Here is a 27204-nt window from a genome sequence, read left to right as displayed (position 1 = left end):
TTTTCAGGGGCTCTGTGGAAAAAAGCAGGGAGTCTCCCCTCTAGAAGGTAGTTCTTAATTTAGAAAAAGATAATACTTTTCCTGTTACGCCTTCCTGGTAAGGATTAGGCTTGACAGTTCTTTAGTAACATATAGTTTATGTGGATTGGCATTTTAAAAAATCTATCAGACTACATTGTTATAATGCTGTATTGTACTTTTAACTGTCATGCCAGCATTGCAAGACATTCTGAGACTTGATATTTAAGGAATATTTGGCATTCACAGCTAGATGGGTCTTGGGCCTTGTTGTTTGTAGGTGCTTTCAGGTCATTTCTAATTTATGGCAACCCCAAGGGAAGCTTATTACATGGTTTTCTCGGCATGATTTAGTCAGAGAGGGATTTTGTTTGCCTTCCTTTGAGGCTGAGAGAGTGTGAATTGCCCAAGATTACTTAGTGGTTTTTCACAGCTGAGCAGGGTTTCCACACCTGAGCAGAATTATAGACCAGTGTTCAAACCACGCTTGGGCCTTACTAAATTACAAACCCAAGAATTCCAGAAAATTCTGCCATGGCAGTTAAAGTGGAATATAGCACTATAAAAGCATAGTGTGATAGGGCTCACATTATGAACTTGGTATGGTTTAGCTATCAAGCAGCAAACTGAAGTAGGATTCCATTGTATGTTCACTTTAACATAACACAGAGATTGGGACCCATTAACTCCTCCCTCCTCCCCCATGTCTTTCCCAGCCTGTTGCTCTGCTTGGGCTTGTGTGTGCCTGAGTGCATGCCTTCTTCTGGAATCTGTCATTTCATTGACATGGGCTCCTGACTTTCCCTTAATGACCTCTCTCTTACTTTTTTGATTGTGTGCATGTAGAGGCGGGTTGTGTAGAGGCAGATCGGGCCTAAACTGAAATAATGATTTCAGCCCTCTTTAGAAACATGAGCTGCCGTTTTTCCAGGTTGCAAATGAGTTGGAAAGGAGAGCCAGGCCTTAGCCTATGACTGGGCTGGAAAAGCAGAGGGTTGGGTTTCAGCCTATTGTGAAGCTGTTGTTAGTATCTATGCTTTCAGATAAGTCCTGTACAAGACAGAAGCTAGGCTAGAATATATCTCTAGTGTCTTGGTCAAAAAGAAAGGTCTCAGTAGTTCCACCACTTTATCAAAAGGAGATTACTCCTATTTAAAAAAGGGGGCTGTCAGTTGCCTTAATTTTTTTTTGTTTTTTCCATGATTCACACAATTTTAGCAAATAAATGCTATTACAAGGCATCCAGTAGCAGCGGTTTCTATGCTTGTAATTATGCCAGCTCTGAGGTTTCAGAAGGTTGTGGGGGTCTCATTTTATTTTTATCTCTTTCATATGGATAACCCACCCCCAAAACCTTAAGAGCCTTAGCTTTGTGTCATTAAGCAAACTGTTGCCACTAACATGGTAGAAATGCCAAACTATAAACCAAAGTTACCATATGTCTTCCTTCCACCTATAGTTTGTTATATTTTTATGTAGCCCTTTTTGTTTATCCTAGAAACAAGAGTCTTCACTACCTTTGTCTAACAGTTTGTAATTTTCTCATTCTTGAGGCTACTCAATGTGACTGTCAGATAGTGATCAGAAGGCAGGTCCCTCCACCGAAGGCCAGTGGCCATCTCCACCACACACCATACTTTGTACAATTGGATACATATTGTTAAAGCCAATATACTTGAAATCAAATGCATGGGGCTATCCCACCATTAGCCCCCTGCTTTAGCTTTGTAACAGATTCCAGCATGGTTCCACACATACATATGCGTGCGCGCACACATACACACATACATACATATATATGCATGCACACACACACACACAGTATGTTGTGTGAATGAGAAATCCCACAGATTCTAGAAGTTAGGGATACAATGGTGTCTCCCAGTTGCCATTACAGATCACTGGCAGAGACCTGCTATGGTTTTATTCCAGTGTTCACACAGCTGGTGGAGTGCCTCACTGAACTTACTGGGATATCCTTTCACAGCCATTCTTACCATTAGACAGCAAGAGGCACCTTAAAATCTGATTCTAGGTTCAATAAAAGAGCAGCAAATGGTCTGTTAGTTTATCAGTTGCTATAGCCTGGGTGGAAAGAAGAATTGTCTATGGCTCATACCAAAATAGGTGGCTTGTTTAGGGTGTCAGACAGCATGACTTGAATGGATAGACAATTTATTTATTTCTGCATTTGTTGACCGCCGTTCTCAGCCCTAGGGCGAATTTGTTGCTTAGCCTCAGGGTAGGGCCTTTTCACCTGCACCCATTATATGTTGACACATTTTCCAAAGTGAGTTTAGGCTGGTGATAGTAGACATCACTATGTTTGGCCTGATGTGTCATGGCCAAGGTCTCCCCTCCTGGACCAACCTGCACTTAGATGCTTTAGCTTCCTCTTTTAGTAGTGAATTCCCATCCTTTGATGGTACCTTGTGCTGCCCTGTGTCTTTTTCATCTGTTTAGGGAGACTTTGCATGACAAAAGTGGGAGCTCTCGTCCTATGCTGCACCTGAAACTTTTAAAAAACTAATATGGGGTACAAATGAGTTGTGTGCAAAAATTAGTGTGCTTTTCGAAGTTCTGATATGCAAAACTAGTGCAGAAGAATGGATGTTATATTTATTGATCTAGACATTATTAGTCAGAATTTTATCTATAATTAATTACACCTCCCCTCTCTTCTGTCTCCTGTTGTTCAGATGCCTGGTTTCCATTTTGCCAGTAAAATGCAATTAAGTAAATTTGTTGGAGTGGTAGTATAAGGGTGTGAAGTGTAGAAGAAAGTGTTTTTCCTTTCACTGGACTGTATAGAACCTAAAATTTGAATAACTGAGTGATTTCTTCTGTTGGTCTTGCAAGTGTTACATGGTTTTGCAATGTGATGAACTGTATGCCAGCAGTAAGAAAATCTATCTAGGAAATGTTGTAGTTGTTGGCTCTCAGCTGTTAGCTTTCTTCTTTAGGAATAACTCCACATCCCAACTTTGATTGCTTTCTGGTTCAGCAGAGCTCCTTTTATTTCAGAGACGTTTTACTTGCGACCCAATGACATCTTGACCCAGAATCCTAAGAAGATGACAGACAGTGTTGTGGCTTCTAACTAAGCTCCCTAAGAGCAACCTAGTTATGTGTTTGGGCATTCTGTGATTATTCTATATGTAGAGAACTTAGAAGTGCTGTGTTACCTCAACCCACTGAAACTATCAGAGGAAAATTATCTTTTGTGAATTTAACTAACAAGTGATGTTTAGTCAAAGAACAGTAGAAAGACAGTTGTGGTTGTAGGCAACAGTGCTTCTTTCATTCTCAAGTATCAGACTGAGGCTTTGAGGCTTTCAAAGTTTGCATATTTATACAAAGTAATGTTGCCAGAACTGACTATATATTTGGGGGGACTTTAAAAAAATAGCATTGGAAAGTTTGGGGGCAGCAACCCCTAGTTAACCACAAGAATTGCATCTGCTTTGTATTTAAAAATGGATTTTTTTCTAGTTACCCGTATATACTCGAGTATAAGCCAACCCAAATATAAGCTGAGGTACCTAATTTTACCATCAAAAACTGGGAAAACTTATTGACTCGAGTATAAGCTGAGGGTGGGAAATGCAGTAGCTACTGGTAAATTTCAAAATAAAAATAGATACCAATATATTACATTAATTGAGGGATCAGTAGGTTAAATGTTTCTGAATATTTACATAAAACTCTAATTTAAGATAAGACTGTCCAACTCTGATTAAACCATTATTCTAACCTTCTTCAGTGTAAATGTGCTTACGTATCTTTGCAATAATAATAGAGTAAAATAATAAATGTAATAAAATAATAATAAGAGTAAAATAATGAAATGTAGTAATAACAATAATAATAGAGTAAAATAATAAATATAATAATAGAGTAAAATAAATGTAATAATAATAGAGTAAAATAATAAATGTAATAAAAATAATAACAATAGAGTAAAATAATTTAAATGTAGTAATAATAATAGGGTACAAAATAAATGTAATAATAAAAGTAGAGTATAATAATAAAGTAATAATAACATAAAATAATAAATGCAATAATAATAGTAGAGTAAAACAATACATGTAATAATCAATAGAGTAAAATAATACATATAATAAAAATAATGTTAATGTAATAGCAATAATAATAGATTAAAATAATATATGTAAGAAAAATAATAATAACAGAGTAAAAGAATAAATAACTTTGACTCAAGCATAAGCTGAGGGGACTTGTTCAGCCTAAAAAAAGGCGGGGAAAAAGGCTTATACTCAAGTATATACGGTAATTATGTATCCAGCTAACACAGGTTTTGAGTGTGATAGTAAACTCATACCTTGGATCTAAGTTACACAGAAATCAAAAGATTTTTTTTAAGAATTAGAATGTACTTCTTTTGTTGGGTGGTAGCAGCTCAGTTTCTAACAAGAAATGCCACATCCTCTGATCCTGACATTTTGGTTGCTAATGTTTGAAAGGATGCATATAGTTTTTTCAGCAATAAGAGAAATGCACTTTATATATGTCCAGAAGTGTGTGTGCTATTAGCAGAGCACCTGATGAACCAACCTAGACACAGCATATTATTGCAGAACACAGAAAAGCTGGACCACTCAGACAACCACCATGTCAGACTACACAGAGAAGCCACTGAAATCCACGAGCATGTGAACCATTTCAACGGAAAGGAGGAAACCATGAAAATGAACAAAATCTAGCTTCCAGTATTATAAAAAAAAACTCTATAATAAGGACAGTAGATAAAGAACAACACTCAGAAAACAGGGGAATTTCAGACAGGAAACGATCAGGGCTAGCTAACACCTCCCAACAAAGGATTCCCCCAGGCAGGAAGCAAGCAGCTTTGAAGCTGCAAGGCCATTCAGTGCTAATCAAGGTGGCCAGTTGCAGCATTAACACTTGCTTCAAACAGATAAGAGTTCTTTCCCCCACCCTGAACATTCTTTCACAGATACATAAGCCCCACTTGCCTAGTTTCCAACAGACCTCACAACCTCTGATGATGCCTGCCATAGATGTGGGTGAAACATCGGGAGGTAATACGTCTGGAACATGGCTATACAGCCTGGAAAACTCACAGCAAACCTGTGTGTGCTATTGTTAGTATAGTTGCTGTCAGTGACGTTGTTGTCATGATTTGGTCATGGGTGAACATCATTCAGGTGGTTTCCAAAGTTTAATTCTGTTTGGGTGTATCAAAATCTTAGTAAGAGGAAACTGTTTTTCTATTCAAGCAGGGTGTTCTCTTCACTTGAGCACCCATGATTTAAAATGGAACAACGATAAAGGAATTATTTTCTTTTTCATGTAGTAGACAGACTTGTTTCTGGAAGAACCCATTCAACCATGGCTCCTTGCTCCCCCCAACTTCTGATCCAGAGATGAAGTGGTAGAAAAGTAGGTTACCTTTGTTCCAGTCAAACAGTTCTAGGAAAAAGGAGGTTAGCATTAGTTAAAGGCAGGATATCTAGTATAGTCTCCAGCAAAGGATCACCGCCTTGTCGGGGCGCTGGAGCTTGAGCACCTCAATGATGTCATGAGCGAAACCGTGAAGGGACACCCAAGACGGGACGGTTGTGGCAGAGAGGTCAGACCAAGCGTGATCCCTGGGGAAGGCAATGGCAAACCACTCCAGTATCCTTGCCAAGAAAACTAAATGGACCAGTACAACCAGAGATATGTCGGTATGCCATTGGAAGATGGGACTCCCAGGTCGGAAGATGGCCAAAATGCTACTGGGGAGGAGCAGAGGATAAGTTCAACTAGCCCCAGATGTGATGACGCAGCTAGCTCAAAGCCGAAAGGAAGGCTAGCGGCCGACGGTACTGGAGGTGAACGACGAATCCGATGCTCTAAAGATCAACACACCATAGGAACCTGGAATGTAAGATCTATGAGCCAGGGCAAATTGGATGTTGTTATTGGTGAGATGTCAAGACTAAAGATAGACATTCTGGGGGTCAGTGAACTGAAATGGACTGGAATGGGCCACTTCACATCAGATGACCACCAGATCTACTACTGCGGACAAGAGGAACATCGAAGAAATGGAGTAGCCTTCATAATTAATAAGAAATTCGCTAAAGCAGTGCTTGGATACAACCCAAAAAATGACAGAATGATCTCAATTCGAGTGCAAGGAAAGCCTTTCAACATTACAGTGATCCAAATATACGCCCCAACCACAGCTGCTGAAGAAGCAGAAGTAGATCAGTTCTATGAGGATCTGCAGGACCTACTGGATAATACACCAAAAAGAGACATTATTTTCATTACAGGAGACTGGAATGCCAAGGTGGGAAGTCAAATGACAACTGGGATCACAGGCAAGCATGGGCTGGGAGAACAAAATGAAGCGGGACGCAGGCTGATAGAATTTTGCCAGGAAAACTCGCTGTGTATAACAAACACTCTCTTCCAACAACCTAAAAGACAGCTTTACACATGGACTTCACCAGATGGTCAGCACCGAAATCAGATTGACTACATCCTTTGCAGCCAAAGGTGGCGGACATCCATCCAGTCGGTGAAAACAAGACCTGGGGCTGACTGTAGCTCAGATCACGAACTTCTTATTGCCCAATTTAGAATAAAACTAAAGAGATCAGGAAAAATATGCAGCCCAGTTATATATGATCTCACTAACATTCCTAGTGAATATACAGTGGAAGTGAAGAACAGATTTGAAGGACTAGATTTAGTAAACAGAGTCCCAGAAGAACTATGGACAGAAGTCCGAGACATTGTTCAGGAGGCGGCAACAAAGTACGTCCCAAAGAAAAAGAAAACCAAGAAGGCAAAATGGTTGTCTGCTGAGACACTGGAAGTAGCCCAAGAAAGGAGGAAAGCAAAAGGAAACAGGGATAAGGGGAGATATGCCCAGTTAAATGCGCAATTCCAGAGGTTAGCCAGAAGAGATAAGGAACTATTTTAAATAAGCAATGCATGGAAGTGGAAGAAGACAACAGAACAGGAAGGACACGAGACCTCTTCCAGAAAATTAGAAACATTGGAGGTAAATTTCAGGCAAAAATTGGTATGATAAGAAACAAAGATGGCAGGGACCTAACAGAAGCTGAAGAGATCAAGAGAAGGTGGCGAGACTATACAGAAGATCTGTATAGGAAGGATAATAATATTGAGGATAGTTTTGACGGTGTGGTGAATGAATTAGAACCAGACATCCTGAGGAGTGAGGTGGAATGGGCCTTAAGAAGCATTGCTAACAACAAGGCAGCAGGAGACGACGGGATTCCAGCTGAACTGTTTAAAATCTTAAAAGATGATGCTGTCAAGGTGATGCATGCCATATGCCAGCAAATATGGAAAACACAAGAATGGCCATCAGACTGGAAAAAATCAACTTATATCCCCATACCAAAAAAGGGAAATGCAAAAGACTGCTCCAACTTCCGTACAGTGGCCCTTATTTCTCATGCCAGTAAGGTAATGCTCAAGATCCTGCAAGGAAGACTCCAGCAATACATGGAACGAGAGTTGCCAGATGTTCAGGCTGGGTTTAGAAAAGGTAGAGGAACGAGAGACCAAATTGCCAATATCCGCTGGATAATGGAGAAAAGCAGGGAGTTTCAGAAAAACATCTACTTCATTGACTATTCTAAAGCCTTTGACTGCGTGGATCATAATAAATTGTGGCAAGTTCTTAGTGGGATGAGCATCCCAAGCCACCTTGTCTCTCTCCTGAGGAATCTGTACAAGGACCAAGTAGCAACAGTCAGAATTGACCACGGAACAACAGACTGGTTCAAGATTGGGAAAGGCATCCGGCAAGGCTGCATACTCTCACCCAACCTTTTTAACTTGTATGCAGAACACATCATGCGATGTGCGGGGCTGGATGAATGCAAAGCTGGGGTGAAAATTGCTGGAAGAAACATTAACAACCTCAGATATGCAGATGACACCACTCTGATGGCCGAAAGCGAGGAGGAGCTGAGGAGCCTTCTAGTCAAGGTGAAAGAAGAAAGTGCAAAAGCTGGGTTGCAGCTAAATGTCAAAAAAACCAAGATTATGGCAACAAAAATGATTGACAACTGGAAAATAGAGGGAGAAACCGTGGAGGCCGTGACAGACTTTGTATTTCTAGGTGCAAAGATTACTGCAGATGCAGACTGTGGCCAGGAAATCAGAAGACGCTTACTTCTTGGGAGGAGAGCAATGTCCAATCTCGATAAAATAGTAAAGAGTAGAGACATCAGACTGGCAACCAAGATCCGCCTAGTCAAAGCCATGGTATTCCCTGTAGTAACCTACAGATGTGAGAGCTGGACCTTAGGGAAGGCTGAGCGAAGGAAGATCGATGCTTTTGAACTGTGGTGTTGGAGGAAAGTGCTGAGAGTGCCTTGGACTGCGAGAAGATCCAACCAGTCCATCCTCCAGGAAATAAAGCCCGACTACTCACTGGAGGGAAAGATACTAGAGACAAAGTTGAAGTACTTTGGCCACATCATGAGGAGACAGGAAAGCCTAGAGAAGACAATTATGCTGGGGAAAGTGGAAGGCAAAAGGAAGAGGGGCCGACCAAGGGCAAGATGGATGGATGGCATCCTTGAAGTGACTGGACTGACCTTGAGGGAGCTGGGGGTGGTAACGGCCGACAAGGAGCTCTGGCGTGGGCTGGTCCATGAGGTCACGAAGAGTCGGAGACGACTGAACGAATGAATAACAACATCTAGTATAGTCCATCCTAAGTTCAAGTGCTGAACCTTACTCAGCACATAGAAGATGGCTTTGAAAGGCAGCAGATCACTGGAGCTATCTTCATAGACCTGTCAGCGGCTTATGATACTGTGAACCACCGCCTCCTCCTGAGAAAAATGTGTAATATCACAAAGGACTACCACCTCACCCGCCTCATAGGAAACCTGCTACAAAACAGGAGCTTTTTTGTTGAGTGCCAGGGCCAGAGAAGCAGATGGCGGAAACAGAAGAACGGCCTGCCTCAGGGGAACGTGCTCGCCCAACCCATGTTCAACATTTACACAAATGACCAGCCACTGCCAGAAGGGACAGAGAGTTTCATCTATGCTGATGATCGTGCCATTACCACTCAAGCAGGGAGCTTTGAGATGGTTGAACAGAAACTCTCCGAAGCTCTAGGTGCTCTTACTGTCTATTACAGGGAAAACCAACTGATCCCTAATCCATCTAAAACACAGACATGTGCCTTTCACCTTAAGAACAGACAAGCATCCCGAGCTCTGAGGATTACCTGGGAAGGAATCCCACTGGAGCATTGCAGCGCACCCAAATACCTGGGAGTCACTCTGGACCGTGCTCTGACCTACAAGAAGCACTGCCTGAACATCAAGCAAAAAGTGGGCGCTAGAAACAATATCATACGAAAGCTGACTGGGACAACCTGGGGATCACAACCAGACACACTGAAGACATCTGCCCTTGCGCTATGCTACTCTGCTGCTGAGTATGCATGCCCAGTGCGGAACAAATCTCACCACACTAAAACAGTGGATGTGGCTCTTAATGAGACATGCCACATTATCACAGGGCGTCTGCGCCCTACACCACTGGAGAAATTACACTGCTTAGCCGGCATTGCACCACCTGACATCCGCCGGGAAGTAGCAGCCAATAGTGAAAGGACCAAGGCAGCAACATCTCCAGCTCATCCCTTGTTTGGGTATCAGCCAGCACGTCAACGACTTAAATCAAGAAATAGTTTTCTTAGATCTACAGAGACACTCGCTGGAACACCTCAGCAAGCGAGAGTCCAAAAGTGGCAGGCTCAAACCCAGCACCTCAATCCGTGGGTGATACCAGATGAGAGACTCCCTCCTGGGCACACAGAAGACTAGGCGACTTGGAAGGCACTGAACAGACTGCGCTCTGGCACCACGAGATGCAGAGCCAATCTTTTTTTATATATATAATAGTTTTTTATTAAGATTTTAAGAATAACATTGAAAGAGGGAGAATATTAAAAAAGATGATATGAAAGTAAGAAAAAAGTAAGAAGTACATCCCCCTACCCCCAAGTCCACCAGAAAATACAAAAATATAAAAGACACAAAAAAAAAAACCGAAAGAAAAAATAGAAAAAAATAAAATAAAAATTGACTTCCATCTCTCCATCAGGTGTTGTGTCCTCAATGGTTTTTCCATTATATCCACTTCATAATGTTCCTCTTATTTATTTATTTCCTTTTCGTAGTTTTCATATAGAGTCCAATCTGTCCTCTTTATCGGGTTCCCGGTATTCTTTTTCAAGAAAAAAGTTAATTCGTCCATTTCTCTTATTTCTCTTAATTTCCCTAACCACTCTTCAGTGGTAGGGATATCTTCCTGTTTCCAAAACTTCGCCAATAATATTCTCGCCGCTGTTGTAGCATAGGTAAATAGTCTATCTTCGTTCTCATCTAATTGTAATTCCAAATCTGTAAATCCCAATAGATAATATTCTGGTTTCTTCTTAAAGACTCTCTTCAAAAAATTTTGTAGCTCTTCATGTACTTTCGTCCAATACTTCTCTATTTCTTTACACGTCCACCACATATGATAAAAAGTACCTGTTTGATGGCAACCCTTCCAACATTTATCAGAAGTATTCTTGTTCATTAAAGATAGTTTCTTAGGAGTGGTGTACCATCTGTGGAACATTTTTATCCAGTTTTCTTTTAAATCTGTTGCATATACATATTTCAATTTTTTGTTCCATATCTGCTCCCACTCCCTAAATTGAATAGGTCTTCTTATATTTTCGGCCCATTTTATCATACATGTTTTCACTTGCTCGCACTCCGTTAGCCAGGTTAATAATGTATTATAAATAACTGAAATTACTTTCTTATTCGTCTTTAATATTTTGTCCCAAATTGACTCTTCCCAGGCGAAGCCTATCTTATTATCTTGCTTGATATATTCTTTCATTTGCAGGTAGTGTAACCACGTCAAGTTACCATTTATTTCTTTCATTTGCTGAAAGGATTTAATTTCCATAGTATTCCTCACTAATATGTCTCTATATGTTGGCCACGCTCTCCAACCTAGTAATCTTCTTTGATGCGCCTCCATCGGTGAAACCCATAGAGGCGTTTTAGTATAAAAATGATTCTTGTATTTCATCCAAACTCTTAATAATGATGCTCTTACAAAATGGTTTCCAATTTTTTTTCCTTTTTTTCTCGGTCGTACCACGTGTAGGCATGCCAGCCTACACGTAGATCATGTCCTTCTAAGTTCAAACCTTTTCCATTTTCTAGTGTCATCCAGTCTCTTATCCACAAAAGGGCACTAGCCTCATGATATGTTTTCAGATCTGGGAATCCCAGTCCCCCTCGTGTTTTTTTATCAATTAAGTTCAAATATTTAATTCTCGGTCTTTTCCCATTCCACACAAATTTCAATAATTTTTTCTTCCATTTAATAAATTCTGTTTGATTTTTGATTATGGGTATATTTTGAAATAAAAACAATAATTTAGGTAAAACATTCATTTTTATAAGTGCAATTCTTCCTAATAAAGATAATTTCAGTAAGCTCCATTTCTTTAAATCCTTCTGTATCTTACTCCAAGTCAAGTCATAATTATTCTTCAATAGTTGGCCATTCTTTGCTGTCAACCAAATCCCCAGGTACCTTAATGTTTTCACTATTTCCATTCCTGTAATCCTTGTAATTTCTTCTTGGTCTTCTTTCCCTATATTTTTAGTTAGTATTTTAGTTTTCCCTTTATTTATTTTGAGGCCTGCCACTTTCCCAAATTCTTGTATTTTTTCAATCCAATTTTGTAAATTATTAATTGGGTCTTCCTCTATTCCCAATAAATCATCCGCAAAAGCTCTTATTTTGTATTCATATTTCCCGATTTTTACTCCTTTAACATTTGTATCTTCTCTTATTTTCATCATCAATGGTTCCAACGCCATTATAAAAATTAACGGGGATAACGGACATCCCTGTCTTGTTCCTTTTGTAATCTCAAGTTCCTCCAATAATTGGCCGTTTATCCGAATTTTTGCCTTTTGTAGGTCATAGATCGCATCAATTGCATTTATAAATTTAGTTCCCACATCCAATTCTTGAATCAATATCTTAAAGAAGTCCCAATTCAGATTATCAAACGCCTTCTCGGCATCGATTGATAAAATAGCCATTTCTTTCTGGTGGTTCGCCTCAAAGTATTCAATCAAATCCAATACTGTGCGGATATTATCTTTCATATATCTTCCGGGGAGAAACCCTGTTTGGTCCTCCCCTATCCAATCTTTCAGAAATTCCTTTAGTCTCGCCGCCAGTATATTCGTAAATATTTTATAGTCCACATTTAATAGGGAGATCGGTCTATAATTCTTGATATCTTCCGGGGCTGAACCTTCTTTGTGTATCATTACTATCTCAGCTTGCTTCCAGGTTTCTGGGATTCTTTGGTGATTTAATGCTTCATTTAAGACTTTCTTTAACATTGGTACCACAGTTTTTTTCATTGACTTGTAAAATCCTGCTGTAAATCCATCTGGTCCCGGAGCTTTATCTGCATCCATTTTATTAATTGCTCTTTCAATCTCTTCTTCCGTAATTTCTTTATTCAAATTTTCTCTTATTTCCTCTGTAATTTTCTGCAATTTCAATTGGCCTATATATGCTGTAATATCATCTTTCTTTATTCCATCTTTCGTATATAATTTACTGTAGAATTTCATAAATTCTCCCATAATCTCCTTATCAGTTGTAACAGTTTTATCTCCCGATATTATTTTTGTAATTTGTGTAGTTTGTTTCTTCTTTCTTACTTGTCTTGCTAGCCATTTCCCCGATCTATTCGCATTTTCAAAAGATTGTTGTTTTAGAAACTTCAACTCTCTTGCCTGTCTTTCCATTTCCAAGCCAGACTTCTCTTGATTGAGTCTTGCTAATTCTTTATTCAATTTTTTACACTGTGGTTTCTTTTTTAGCTCTGTTTCTTTATTAGCAATCTTATTCATCAATTCTTTCATTTTTTTATTTCTGTCTTTATTCTTCCTGGACCCATGTTGAATAAAGCATCCTCTCAAAACCGCTTTGAGGGCGTCCCAAGTCACTTGTATTTTTGTCTCCTCAATGTCATTAATTCCTAGATACTCTTGAACGATTTTATTATAATGTAGTTTATCTTCTTCCGTTTTGATCAAATTTTCGTTTAATCTCCATTTCCTTTGAAAACTTTTATGATTAATTAGTATTTCTAATGGGCAGTGATCCGAGACGTCTCTAGGTAATATTTCCATCTCCACAATTTTAGTAGCTAATTTTTTTGTTATCCATGCCATATCAATCCTTGACCATGTTTGATGTCTATGTGAGTAAAAAGTATAATCCTTTTTTTTTCATTCTTTCTTCTCCACGTATCCTCCAGCTCAAATTCTTTTTGTAAATCAAAAAACTTTTGGGGTAAAACACTGTTTCCTCCCCTTTTTTGCAGTTTATTCTTATCTTTTTGTTTGTCCATCACACCATTGAAGTCTCCTATCAGTAAAAGTTCATCAAATTCTGTTTCTCTCAATTTTGATTGTAAAAATTGAATAAATTTAGTCTTTGGGCCATTTGGCGCATATATGTTACATACTAGTATTTTTAAATTTCCCAGTTGAATTGTTACCGCCACACATCTTCCTTCCAAATCCTTGAATGCCAATTCTGGTGTTAAATTTTCCTTTATACAGGGTTAGTCAAAATGAATAGGCCAATAAGAAAATTAATTGTACCCGAATGTATGTTTACTGTAACCAAACCACAGCTACGTAGCGACAGATAAACTATCAAAGTTTTTTTTGAGCAACACACATGTACGTTAATGCCGCTAGGCGTCGCTAGGAGTCGCTGTTTTCAAAATGGCGGAATCAGGCAAAGAGAAGGCGTTTTGTGTGATGACATTTGCTAAAACAATGTCAGTAATTACGGTCCAGCGAGAATTTCGAGCCAAGTATGGCAAGGAACCACCTCATCGACATTCCATTGCGAGGTGGGTAAAGCAATTTGAGGAGACGGGCTGCTTATGCAAGGGTAAAACCACAGGACGACCGCGTGTCTCCGAAGACACAGTGGAATCCATTCGTGCATCCTTTCAACGAAGTCCCCAGAAGTCGACAAATCGTGTTTCCATGGAATTGAACGTTCCGCAAAAAACTGTGTGGCGCGTGTTACGCAAACGTTTGCAGTTCAAGCCGTATAAATTGCAAATGGTGCAGGCTTTGAAAAAAGGTGACTATTCGAAACAACACGATTTTTGCGAATCAATGCAGCGAAGACTAGAGGAGGAAGGCTTTGCCAACAGACTGGTCTTCAGTAACGAGGCAACGTTTCACCTGTGCGGGAAGGTCAATAGGCATAATCTCCGCTTTTGGGGATCTGAAAATCCTCATGCCGTATTGGAACATGTAAGGGATTCGCCGAAGGTAAACGTTTTCTGTGCAATAACCAACCGTCACGTGTTTGGCCCATTCTTTTTCGCGGAGAAAACCGTAACAGGCATAGTGTACGCTGACATGTTGTCTGAATGGTTGATGCCACAGTTAGAAGAGAAAGTGCCCGATTTCGTATTCCAACAGGACGGTGCCCCTCCGCATTGGCACAACAGTGTACGCGAGTACCTCAACGAACACCTTCCCAGACGTTGGATTGGCCGTGCTGGAGTGACTGATCTTCCATTCCTCCTGTGGCCCCCCAGGTCCCCCGACCTCACACCATGCGACTCTTCTCTCTGGGGGTATGTGAAAGACACTGTGTTCCGACCTCCATTACCGCTGACCTTGGACGACTTAAAACAGCGCATATGTGCTGCATTCGATGCCATTACGTCGGATGTGCTGCAACGGATGTGGAATGAACTGGACTATCGCTTGGACGTCTGCCGTGTCACACGGGGCGCCCATATCGAACATCTCTGAAGGTGAGACAAAACTTTGATAATTTATCTGTCGATACGTAGCTGTAGTTTGGTTACAATAAACATACATTCGTCTAAAATTAATTTTCTTATTGGCCTATTCATTTTGACTAACCCTGTATATGTTACCACACCCTTCTTCTTTTTTTCATTTTTTATTTTCTAAATGTGCCACGTGTTTGTGGCAAATATTCGTTTCTTGTAGCAGGATGATGTCCCAATTTGCTTTCTGTAATTTATTCCACACTTTTTTGCGTTTCTGGGGTGAGTTCAGGCCGTTAATATTATTTGATAAACACTTAAGTGATTAAATGCAGAGCCAATCTTAAGAAATGGGGCTACAAAGTGGAATCCACGACATGCGAGTGCGGAGAAGAGCAAACCACAGACCACCTGCTTCAATGCAACCTGAGCCTTGCTACATGCACAATGGAGGACCTTCCTGCAGCAACACCAGAGGCACTCCAAGTGGCCAGATACTGATCAGAGGACATTTAATCAACTACCAAGTTTGCAAAATTTGTGCTTTTTTTTATCTGTTTGTTTGTTTTGTTCTGTTAGAAATGTAATACAATGGTATGGTTGCTGATGACACGACAAATAAATAAATAAATAAATAAGTCACTTGCGAAGTAAAATAGTTCTTGCCTAATTCTTAGTGCCTTAGAAGCAACTCTAAGGGACTGATTTGATAGAAAATTCTTACCACAGATAAATGGTATGGTTATCTGAAGGATTATTAGCAGTACAATTTTGTGATCATTGTGATGTAGGTTCACAATCAGAATGGTATATGATCTTGTGTGTGTTGCAAATCTTCTTTCTACTTTTTTATTTTTCCAGCATTCAGTAAAATGCTTTTGGGTAAAGACAGTTCTACAAATGAGGGAGGTTGCTGTTGGTGGTGACAGTGATAATGTTATTAACACATTTCTCTCCTGCCCTGTGTCTGTTGATCTTAGAGCAGCAATACCATAAAATCAACCTTTATAATTGAAAACAGTAGAATGTGCTCCTTTTGACTTGAACACTATCCATTCATTAAATAAATAGTCTCTGCCTCTGAGTACATTTTAGTCCTTGAAACAAAAATGAAGAACATATATCCAAGGAGTCAATATAGCTCTGAATAGCAGTTGTGAGAGGCAGCTTTTGTTTTCTTGACTTGGCTGTGGTGGCCCAGTGGCATAATTTTGAGGGGAAATGCTGAACTAGATGGACCTGGCCCAGTAAAGCCATTCTTCTGGGTGCTTACATTTCCCTACTTAACCACTCTGTGATTATCTGACATTTTCAGCCATTCAAGCGCTGTACTTTTATGTGAAGTCCCCGAATAGTCACATAACTGTGTCAAAGTACCAATGAACACATTGCATTAGGGCATGGAGGGTAGCCTGTGTCCAGTATAACAGGTTCTTAAGTATTGCTCTGCAAAATCTGGTTGTCCCTAGGAGTGCAAGAACTTTATCTCTAGCATAACAGGTGTAGGAAGGATATGGACCAGGACCGCAGTCTTAAGTATCTTGCGCTGGCAAAAAGTTTCCAGTACAAAACAAGCCATTGTTTATGAACATTTGCCTCCCTTGGAAATCCCCTCTTCTACAAGAGGAGTCTGGTGTGCTGCCCTCCAGATGCCCACTGTGATCACCTGGCTCCCCTGCCCATGGCTCCGCACCCACTCCTCTTTTCTCTTTTGCCTGTTTTACTGGCATCTGTTGGTGGGAGACCGGAGATCATTATGAAGCAGCACCTGAGCCTGCCACATTGTGCTGCACAAACACACACTGTGGTGGCATTTCTTTACAAGGCAGGTAGTCTGGGGAGGGAATTCAGTTTTCAGGGGAATCACTTGCTCTGCCCCTCTGCGCCTGGATCATCTTAACTTTCCCCTTGTGAGTGTTTAATAAAGCAGCATAAATGCAACCAAATGTTGTTCAGTTTTCTTTCCTCCCGGCAAGGTGCCCTTTTGTATGTTAACAAGCATCTGGATAGAACTGCAGCTGTCACTGCACCATCTGCATTGCCCAGTAGGTGTACAGCAGATGACAGGTGTCAAACAATGGCCTTTTGCTGAAGAGGCCAGTAGGCTTCACCACACAGGTGAAAGCAGCCTGAAACAAAAGCTGTGCTGTGTTGAATCCTTTCTGAAGAATAGACTGAGTTGTGACAGAGCTCAAAGACCTCCTCTGGACAAAGCTCTTGATTTTCTTTGTCGGTCTTCCTCTTCTTTACTGGTCATTGCTACATTGACTTTATATTAGGCATTTTGCCAGCTATTTGCAGAATTGATCAACTGAGCAGTGTAATGGTTTAGATGCTGGACTTGGATGAGAGAGAGACCTACATTCGAGGTTGATTTCACACAAGCATATGCATTGAACATACTATCAACTGATGATCTGCATGAGGAACCAGATCCTTGCAGATTAATTGCCGCAGAAAGAATATAGTTATTGCTCCATGTCAACATAAGTACAATGTGTCTTAGTGGCTAGACTTTTAACTCGTGTCTAAAAAACCACTGAGCACTGATACCTCATCTACACTGCCTTATAATCCAGTTTCTGAATCCAGATCATCTGCTTTGAATTGGAATAATGGTAGAGTAGACTCATATAATTCAGTTCAAAGCAGATAATCTGGATTCAGAAACTGGATGATCTGGCAGTATAGATCCAGCCTGAGAGTCTTTTCTACCTCCTGGTTCCCCTTCCTTTAGCTTATGTGTCTTAAAGCTTGTGCAAACATATTAAAACATTAAGCCTACCATTGGAGTTTCTGTCTTGCAGGTTCTTCGACATATAAACAAAGCTTTGTCTGGTTGAATCTTCAAAATGAATCCAAGTAATGTTTCTGCCATATACAACCCTGTATATCATCTGCCACATTATCTCCTTCTGTCAAGATTTTAGATTTGTGTTCTTTTAAAATCTATGACATAAGGCCATTGACAGATAAACCTAGCATCATAGAATGAACCATACTTTGCCTTTAACTTCCAAATAGCCCTATTTTTTTCTCTTCCTATATCATGCAATCTGCTTATGTTATTTGCCATTTTCCATGATTTCTCATAAAACTTTAGCAGGCTATTCATCCTTTTGAAAATTATTCTAATTGAAGTCAGCTTCATTGAGTATATTCTTCTCTCAGTAGGCTTTCTTCTTATTTTCAATATATTTTCTCTGGTTTTGTCTCAATTCTCCTTCAACTCTAACCTAGATTATATCACTTCTTTGTTCTAATTAAATATACCAATGCCCAACTGTGAAGGTGTTGGGAGCCCGACACAAAGAGTTGATGGTATCTCATCCACCAGTGTTGAGTCTTCCTGCCTATCTGTAAACATGGTTCAGATTTCTGTCCATGTAAAAAGATAAGGGACACAGATGTTCATATTTTTCTTTGGTTATATAAGGAAACTTGATAACCAGTTTTGAATCAGGGCGAACTTGTGTAAGCTGGTTTTCAAGAAAGTACATTAGATGAGTGCCACTAATGAGAAAACCAATTTTTAATGTTATAGATCCACATGGTGTCTGGTTTCAGAGCTAATCTAACTAGGCCTGTTATGAAGGGTTGACTGGATATTTACATAAGAGAAGAAAGTCTGTTATGTATCCAGATCCAAAGTTGTTTAGGGCTTTGTATGTTTGCAGCAGAATTTTGGATATGACTCACTAATAATAATAATTATTATTATTATTATTTTATTTATTTATTTATTTAATTATAGACCACCCTATCTCCCCAGAGGGACTCAGGGTAATTTCCCACACATATGGCAAACATTCAGTGACAACAAAGAGACATATGACAGATTACATCAAAACATGACACACCCCAGAAAATAGAACAGCCATTACTATCAACTCAGTAGCCAACAAGCAGCCAGTACTGTTCTTTTAACACAGGTGTAGTATGGGACTAGTATGTGCCCTGTTAGTAAAGACAGTTGCTGTGTTCTGGAGTTACTGCAAATTCCAAACCAGGCACAAAGGGAGTCCTACATGGAATGCCTTACAATAGTTAAATCAGGATGCTGTTAGAGTATGGATCTCATGGTTGGTTCTGTCCTACTACTACCAGAGTTGGACTTGGTCATGAGTGCTGTGTGATGCTGCAGTCAACTTAGCCTCTAGTGATAAGGATCCGGCATCTTCTTCCCCTTGTGCCAGGACAGATCGCCCAATTCCTAGGCCTGGCAACTGCAACACCCATAAGAGTTCTTCCCCCACCTTCCTTCAGTCCTCCGATTTCTAGCATTGCAGAGAGTGAGACACTGAAAATTGCTCACATCTAGAACATGTCTGTTTGCTGTGTCTGCATTTCCTTGGTCACTTTGCCCTTTTTTCTTTGCTATTTTCTGCTAGTACAGTAGTGTCGTCTGCATATCTTAAATTACTAATGTTTCTTCCTGCAATTTTCATGCATTCTTTGGTGCACTCCATTATTCAATGTATGTTTGCCATATGATCCTTAGTTTCTCTTCCTTTCCTGAACCCAGCTTGGACACCTGGTATCTCTCACTCCACATATCATTCACTCTCCTGCTTCATTTCTTGATCCTATAAAAGATATCCCTACAGCCCTTGATTCTGCTGTTTTGTACAGACATTAGCAAAAGCCTTGTTTTAGGGTGTGATCAGTTTCTTCCTGGACTCCAACATAGTCTCTTTCAGTTTTTTCTTCTGAAAGCTGGAACATACATTTGAATTATGGTTATATTGATGGGTTTTTTCTGAAGACCTGTTGATATTATGTAGTAAAGTTAACATTCCAGCCTTCATCTCCTTTTGCTACATCTCTCTATTAACTTACTCTAATTTTCTTATATTTTCATTTCCATAGTAAAATACAGTGTAATTGTTTGAATCAATATGTCTCATTTCTGTCCTCTTCAGTTTGCTCTCCTCAAGCATTGCAATACTTAAATATTTAATTTCTTGTTTTACTATCTTTTCTATGTCTAGTTTCCTCTGATTCATGCTTCACATATTCCATATCCCTTCAGTATCTGAAACCAGACACCATTGCACACCATTGTTAGAATCATAGAATCCTAGAGTTGGAAGAGACCTTGTGGGCCATCCAGTCCAACCCCATTCTGCCAAGAAGCAGGAAAATCGTATTCACAGCACCCCCGGCAGATAGCCATCCAGACTCTATTCAAACTTCTCCAAAGAAGGAGCCTCCACCATACTCCAGGGCATAACACAAATAATAAGTTAACATCCTTTAAAGCAGTGCAGATCCCACCTCTTTGTAAATCAGTACTTTCTTTTATCACTGTTTTGTCTCTTTAATTTCTAAAGATGGTGTTTATCTTTATTATGCTTTGCATTCAAATAATAGATTATGACAACAAAACATAGTAAAGGCAAACTATAATGTCCACATTTTGCAGAGAAGTAAGAGGAGAGAAAGAGAACTTTGCTATGAAATCATCATGTAGTCCTTGAGAAAATGGAGTTTGGTCTTGGTCTTCCTCCAACTGAAACAAAAATGCTATGCCTGATCTGTGTGATTTCTTTCCCATGCTCAGTTTCATTTTTACTTTTTCACATCTCCTTGAACTACTTGGTTATTTATATAAAGAATCATGGCTTACAGTCAGTGGTATGGGATTTTCTGCTGTGAATGCATTTTTCAAATGTAAGATGTTTATATAAGAAAAAAAGTTCAGGTGAAATATAATTGTTCTACCTGTTTTCAATCATTGTTTTACATTTTGCCAAAGCCTGCTAAAGAACATACTACAGACTTTACATTTCACTTTTTAGATTTAGCTGCCCTCTGGTGGTAGCAAATTTATTAAAGGTGACTTGAATCCCAGATTGCATATACAGACAGTCCCCAAGTTAACAAACAAGACAGGTTTTGTAAGTTTGTTGTTAAGTTTAATGTGTATGTAAATTGGAACAGGAACATTTTTTAAGTGTAACTCCAGCCAAAAAATATGTTTAGCTTTGAATAGCATAGAGAAGGGTTAACACCCCTGTGTTGTTTTGCTGTCTATGTCCCTGTTCAGAAGTTTTCACCTCACTTTCTGAAGTTTTCACCTCACTTTCTGTCCCTGTGAAAACTGGATTTTGGAAAATGAGGTGCTTTTTTTAGAAACAAGGATTGCTGATAAAGCTTCAGTGGAGATACCTTTTCTCCATGATAACACTTTCAGGAGTGAATTTCTTTTCCAAGAGGTAGATTTTTCTCCCTTCCTGTTGTCTCACCCCTGTTTGTAACTAGGAGCATTATGTAACTTGAGGACTGCCTGTAGAACATATTAAATCTGATCTCAAGTTATCATCATTTAGAATTAAAATAGGTCCTGGAGTCAATATATCCAGAGTCACCTTTGGTGCCACCCTGACTGGCCTTGCAGGAAAGCACCTCTAGTTTTTAGTTAGTCTTCAGTCGTAAGACTTGAAGGTGTCTTACAATAGCGGAGACTAGTGAGAGTGTGGTCTCACCTAAACAGCATGTTTCTGTCTTCCTCACAGTGTCATCAGTCATCAGGGGAAGACATGGAGATCTCTGATGATGAAATGGCCTCATCGCCAAGCACAGAATGTGCCAAAAACATTGTGGTGAACTCGGCTGTGATGGCTTCCTCGATCCCCATGCCACCACCTGGCTTCCCCCCTTTGCCTCCACCACCTCCACCCCAGACAGTCTATCCAATGCCACCCCCTCTCCCTCCGCCACCACCACCAACTCACCCTGCAGTGACTGTCCCGCCTCCGCCCCTGCCAGCACCCCCAGGGGTTCCCCCTCCTCATATCTTGCCTCCACTCCCTCCCTTCCACCCTGGAATGTTCCCTGTCATGCAAATGGATATGATCAGTGTCTTGGGCAACCAGTGGGGTGGCATGTCGATGTCTTTTCAAATGCAAACCCAGATGTTGAGCCGCCTGATGCAAGGGCAGAACTCGTACCAGTACCCTCCTTTCCTGGGGAACCGGATGCAGTTTGTGAACCTTCCTCCTTACCGACATTTCTCCATGGGAGCAGCTGTCAACCGGGGACAACAGTGGCCGCCTTTGCCCAAGTTTGATCCGTCTGTTCCTCCCCCGGGTTATGAGCCCAAGAAGGAAGACCCACACAAAGCTACTGTAGACGGTGTGCTCTTGGTGATTGTGAAGGAACTTAAAGCAATAATGAAAAGAGACCTGAACCGGAAGATGGTGGAGGTGGTGGCCTTCAGAGCATTTGATGACTGGTGGGACAAGAAAGAGCGCTTGGCCAAGGTAGGTGTCCTGGTGAGGTCGATCATGTTCGGCATCACTGGAACCATCCTTTCCTGTGGCTTCTGTGGAAGGGTGGCTTTCTATGACTTTCTATGGGCAGACACGGTTTGCATCACCTCCTTCTTGTGTCCTCTGGGTATTTTGTTCTGATGGCCCCACAGTTCTGCTTCTTGAATTGTTTTTCTAACATGGTTGATTCAGTTGCTGCCTCACTCGTGTGATAAAGTCCTGTGACTCCGAGTCTGCAGCTATATGGCTGGCATTCTCAAACCTCCAACTCAATCTAACCCTACAGCAAGGATGAGGCTATGGCACACATTGGGGGAAATGGTGTGCTTTTTGCAGCCATAAATAGCTCATCCAAAATTAAGAGTGGTGATAGATTTTGCCGTTCATCATTGGATATACATAGCAGTGAAAGACATTAAAGGTGAGTGTGATAAATGGCAGTAAACAGGTGTTCTGGCATAGTCTTAATGCTTTTGAACTACAATGTAACTGGTCCCATTCAGGAAAATGAAAGATTTGTGTAAGTTGATGATGCAGTTGTGTTCATTATAGGTTTATGCATTGGGTTCTCGTGTTCTTCTTCAGGCATCACTTACTCCAGTGAAATCTGGTGAAAACAAAGATGAGGAAAAGCCAAAACCAAAGGATCGCATTACGTCTTGTCTCCTGGAGAACTGGCATAAAGGCGAGGGTCTGGGTTACGAAGGCATCGGCTTAGGCATTGGACTACGAGGAGCCATCCGGTTACCATCTTTCAAGGCAAGAGCATCTAGTCATTCACAATATGAATAAAGCTTACATGTAGTACTCTGAAGAATTTTGTTGGAGTTAGTAGCAGTCTGAATGTCTCTCATGTCATTTTGCATTAAACCCATCTTTTTCAGTGAGGTCAAAACTCTCCAGCTCTTCTCTTGTAAAAACATATGTGCCCTTTAGCTCTGTAATCTGTATACTGGCTGACAGTAGGCTGTTTAGAACATAACGAAAGCTTTTACTTTTGTGTGTGTCAGGAGCGACTTGAGAGACTGCTTTTACTGACCACCATACTCTCGTTGGGTCAGGCATAACAGAATGAAGGGTTACCTGTCATCTCTGTGAGTTCAGACAGGGCACTGGAACCCTTGAAAGAAGGGCAACTTGAATATAGTTTTTGCTTGGACCAGCCTTTAAAACATTTGGGCATTAGTAGGGAACAACATAAACTTTTGCGGGGCTTGACAACTTTTAGTTTGTTCTCGTTCATGAAAGTACTGAAGTTCCCCCTAGTTGAATTGTTCTGATATCAGTAAGTTACAAAAATGTATTGAGAAACATAACAAGGAAAAGAACGAAGAAACCAAAGCTACTTTGATACTGTTGTATAGCCAATTTCTTACTTTTGTAAGATTTTTTGTTCCTGAGGTAGAGTTATTAAGTATAGATCTCAAACAAATTCATCTCCCCAAATGAGTTAATTCTGGCCTTTTGCAGGTGAAGAGAAAGGAGCCACCTGAAGCTGCCTCAGCTGGAGACCAGAAGAGACTGCGGCCCTCTACATCGGTAGATGATGAAGATGAAGGTTAGCAATGCTTAATCCAGACTTGGTTGTATGTAGTACTGAGCCATTGAAAGAAGTTAGATTGAAATTAGCCATCAGCCAGGTTCCAAACAGATAAGAATTGCAAATTGCTCATTTCTGCAATTTTGTGCCCCCTCCACCAGCTTTCACATGCTTTTATCCTCTAGAATCTGAACGCGATCGAGACCTGCCTGATGCAGCATCAGACCTCTCCAAGAAGGATGCTGAAGCTGTAGGCCTCAGAAGGAGACCGGGCAGGCCATTGGAACTGGATAGTGAAGGGGAGGAGGCGGACTCAGCTAAAGAGGAGGAGGAAGAATCTTCTTCAGAAAAGGAGCCAGAGCAGGAGGAAGAGGTGATGAAACCAGCATCTGACAAGGTACATCCCTCCTTTGATCTAAGTTATCTTTTCGGACTCTGTTGTTCTATTTTCAATATGTGTTATTGTCTTTGTCTGCAAGCCCCTTGGTGAACTGGGAAAGTCTGTTATTTCCATTGCAGTCGACATTCAAAAAAGAAGTTGATCAAAAGCTGCCCCCTTGCTCACAAAATACAACTACAGTGTTCGCTCACTACTTCACGGTTCGCTTTTCGCAGACTTGCTGTTTCACAGTTTTCCTCTCTGTCCTCCCTTCTTCCAGCCTTGAAGGGCCTTTCCTTCCTTCACTCTCTCTCTCTTCACCTGGTAAAGGGAAAGGCGAGGAGGGCTTGCTCCTTTATCTTCCTTCCTTCCCTAACAGCCCTTTCCTTCTCCTGCAGCCACAGCACTGACAGGGAGATGGGTGGGGGGAGCTGCGGGGAGGAGGAGGAGAGGAAGGCATGTGCAAGCGGGGAAGGAGGATGGGGAGGAGGGGAGGGAGAGCCAGGTGCACAAGGAGGAGCCAGCATGAAGGGTGGTGTGCAAGGGGAGAGAAGGAGGAAAGGGGGGGGGGGGAGGAGAGGAAAGAGAAGGGGAAGGGATTGAGTGAGAGAAAGGGGGGAGGGAATGAGAGGACTCGTCGGAGCCACTCCTAGGAGGGGGCGGTCCTACGCCTCGCATGCGCTGAGGCAGTACATATACAGTATAGAATAATAGAATCAAAGAGTTGGAAGAGACCCCATGGGCCATCCAGTCCAACTCCCTGCCAAGAAGCAGGAATATTACATTCAAATCATCCCTGACAGATGGCCATCCAGCCTCTGTTTAAAAGCTTCCAGAGAAGGAGCCTCCACCACACTCGGGGGCAGAGAGTTCCACCGCTGAATGGCTCTCACAGTCAGGAAGTTCTTCCTAATGTTCAGATGGAATCTCCTTTCTTGTAGTTTGAAGCCATTGTTCCGCGTCCTAGTTTCCAGGGAAGCAGAAAACAAGCTTGCTCCCTCCTCCCTGTGATTTCCTCTCACATATTTATACTTGGCTATCATATCTCCTCTCAGCCTTCTCTTCTTCAGGCTAAACATGCCCAGCTCCTTAAGCCACTCCTCATAGGGCTTGTTCTCCAGACCCTGGATCATTTTAGTCGCCCTCCTCTGGACACATTCCAGCTTCTCAATATCTCTCTTGAATTGTGGTGCCCAGAATTGGACACAATATTCCAGATGTGGTCTAACCAAGGCAGAATAGAGCGGTAGCATGACTTCCCTAGATCTATACACTATGCTCCTATTGATGCAGGCCAAAATCCCATTGGCTTTTTTTGCCGCCACATCACATTGTTGGCTCATTTTTAACGAGGACTCCAAGATCTTTTTCACACATACTGCTCTCGAGCCAGTCATTGTCCCCCATTCTGTATCTTTGCATTTCGTTTTTTCTGCCTAAGTGGAGTATCTTGCATTTGTTACTGTTGAACTTCATTTTGTTAGTTTTGGCCCATCTCTCTAATCTGTCAAGATCATTTTGAATCCTGCTCCTGTCCTCTGGAGTATTGGCTATCCCTCCCAATTTGGTGTCGTCTGCAAACTTGATGATCCTGCCTTCTAGTCCTTCATCTAAGTCATTAATAAAGATGTTGAACAGGACTGGGCCCAGGACGGAACCCTGCGCCACTCCACTTGTCACTTCTTTCCAGGATGAAGAGGAAGCATTGGTGAGCACCCTCTGGGTTCATCCATTTAACCAATTACAGATCCACCTCACCGTAGTTTTGCCTAGCCCACATTGGACTAGTTTGTTTGCCAGAAGGTCATGGGGGATTTTGTCGAAGGCCTTACTGAAATCCAGGTACGCTACATCCACGGCATTCCCCGCATCTACCCAGCTTGTAACTCTATCGAAAAAAGAGATCAGATTAGTCTGGCATGACTTGTTTTTGATAAATCCATGTTGACTATTAGCGATGACCGCATTTGTTTCTAAGTGTTTGCAGACCACTTCCTTAACAATCTTTTCCAGAATCCTGCCTGATATCGACGTGAGGCTGACCGGATGGTAATTGTTTGGGTCATCCTTTTTTCCCTTCTTGAAGATTGGGACCACATTGGCCCTCCTCCAATCTGCTGGAACTTTTCTCAAAGAACTCGCAAAGATTATTGCCAATGGTTCCAAGATGACTTCCGCTAATTCCTTCAATACTCTTGGGTGTAGTTGATCTGGCCCCGGGGACTTGAACTCATTTAGAGTGGCCAGATATTCCTGGACGACTTGTTTCCCAATTTGGGGTTGGATGTCCTCTAATCCCTCATCCACTCCATCTTGCTGAGGTTGAAGATGACTTTCTTTTTGTGAGAAGACCGAGGCAAAGAAGGCATTAAGTAGTTCTATCTTTTCCCTACCCCCTGTCAGCATTGCCCCATCTTCTCCTCGAAGAGGCCCTATCACCTCCTTGTTTTTCTTTTTTCTACTGACATAAGAAAAGAAGCCCTTTTTATTGTTTTTAATGTCCCTGGCAAGCCTGAGCTCGTTTTGTGCTTTAGACTTGCGGACCTTTTCCCTATAGGTGTTGGCTATTTGAATTCTTCTTTGGTGATTTCTCCCTTTTTCCACTTCTTGTGCATGTCTCTTTTGTGTCTTAGCACAGTTAGAAGTTCTTTGGACATCCATTCTGGCTTCTTTGCACTTGTCCTATTTTTTCTCTTTGTTGGCACGGTTTGTAATTGTGCCTTGAGTATTTCACTCTTTGAGAAATTCCCATCCATCCGTAACTCCCTTGTCTTTTAGTATCTGTGTCCACGGAATGCTGCTCAGTGTTTCCTTCATTTTTCGGAAATCAGCTCTCCTAAAGTCTAAAATGCGGCTTTGACTTGTCTTGACTTGTTTGGCCTTCCTTTGTACCTCAAATTGCAGGAGCACATGGTCACTTGCCCCTAAGGATCCAACCACTTCAACTGCATTGATAAGGTCCTCCGCATTTGTTAAGATGAGATCAAGAGTAGCCAACACCCTTGTTGCCTCTTCTACCTTCTGGACCATGAAATTGTCTGCAAGGCAAGCGAGGAATTTGTTGGACCTTGTACTCTTG

General features: G+C 41.1%; 1 protein-coding gene across 3 annotated transcripts in view; it reads left to right on the top strand.

The window, feature by feature from the left end:
- SETD1B (SET domain containing 1B, histone lysine methyltransferase) overlaps positions 1-27204 on the top strand; it is a 53022-nt gene that overhangs the window by 12048 nt on the left and 13770 nt on the right. For all 3 annotated transcript variants that reach the window (XM_067473115.1, XM_067473116.1, XM_067473114.1), the window contains exons 7-10: positions 21451-22197; positions 22792-22965; positions 23677-23764; positions 23932-24143. In XM_067473115.1, the coding sequence (XP_067329216.1) occupies positions 21451-22197; positions 22792-22965; positions 23677-23764; positions 23932-24143 (1221 nt within the window). The remainder of the gene's footprint in view (positions 1-21450; positions 22198-22791; positions 22966-23676; positions 23765-23931; positions 24144-27204) is intronic.

The sequence above is a fragment of the Anolis sagrei genome, chromosome X, assembly GCF_037176765.1.
Source record: "Anolis sagrei isolate rAnoSag1 chromosome X, rAnoSag1.mat, whole genome shotgun sequence".
Taxonomy (NCBI): domain Eukaryota; kingdom Metazoa; phylum Chordata; class Lepidosauria; order Squamata; family Dactyloidae; genus Anolis; species Anolis sagrei.
The sequence above is the reverse complement of the archived record's forward strand: the minus strand, read 5'-3'. Positions and strand labels throughout refer to the sequence as shown.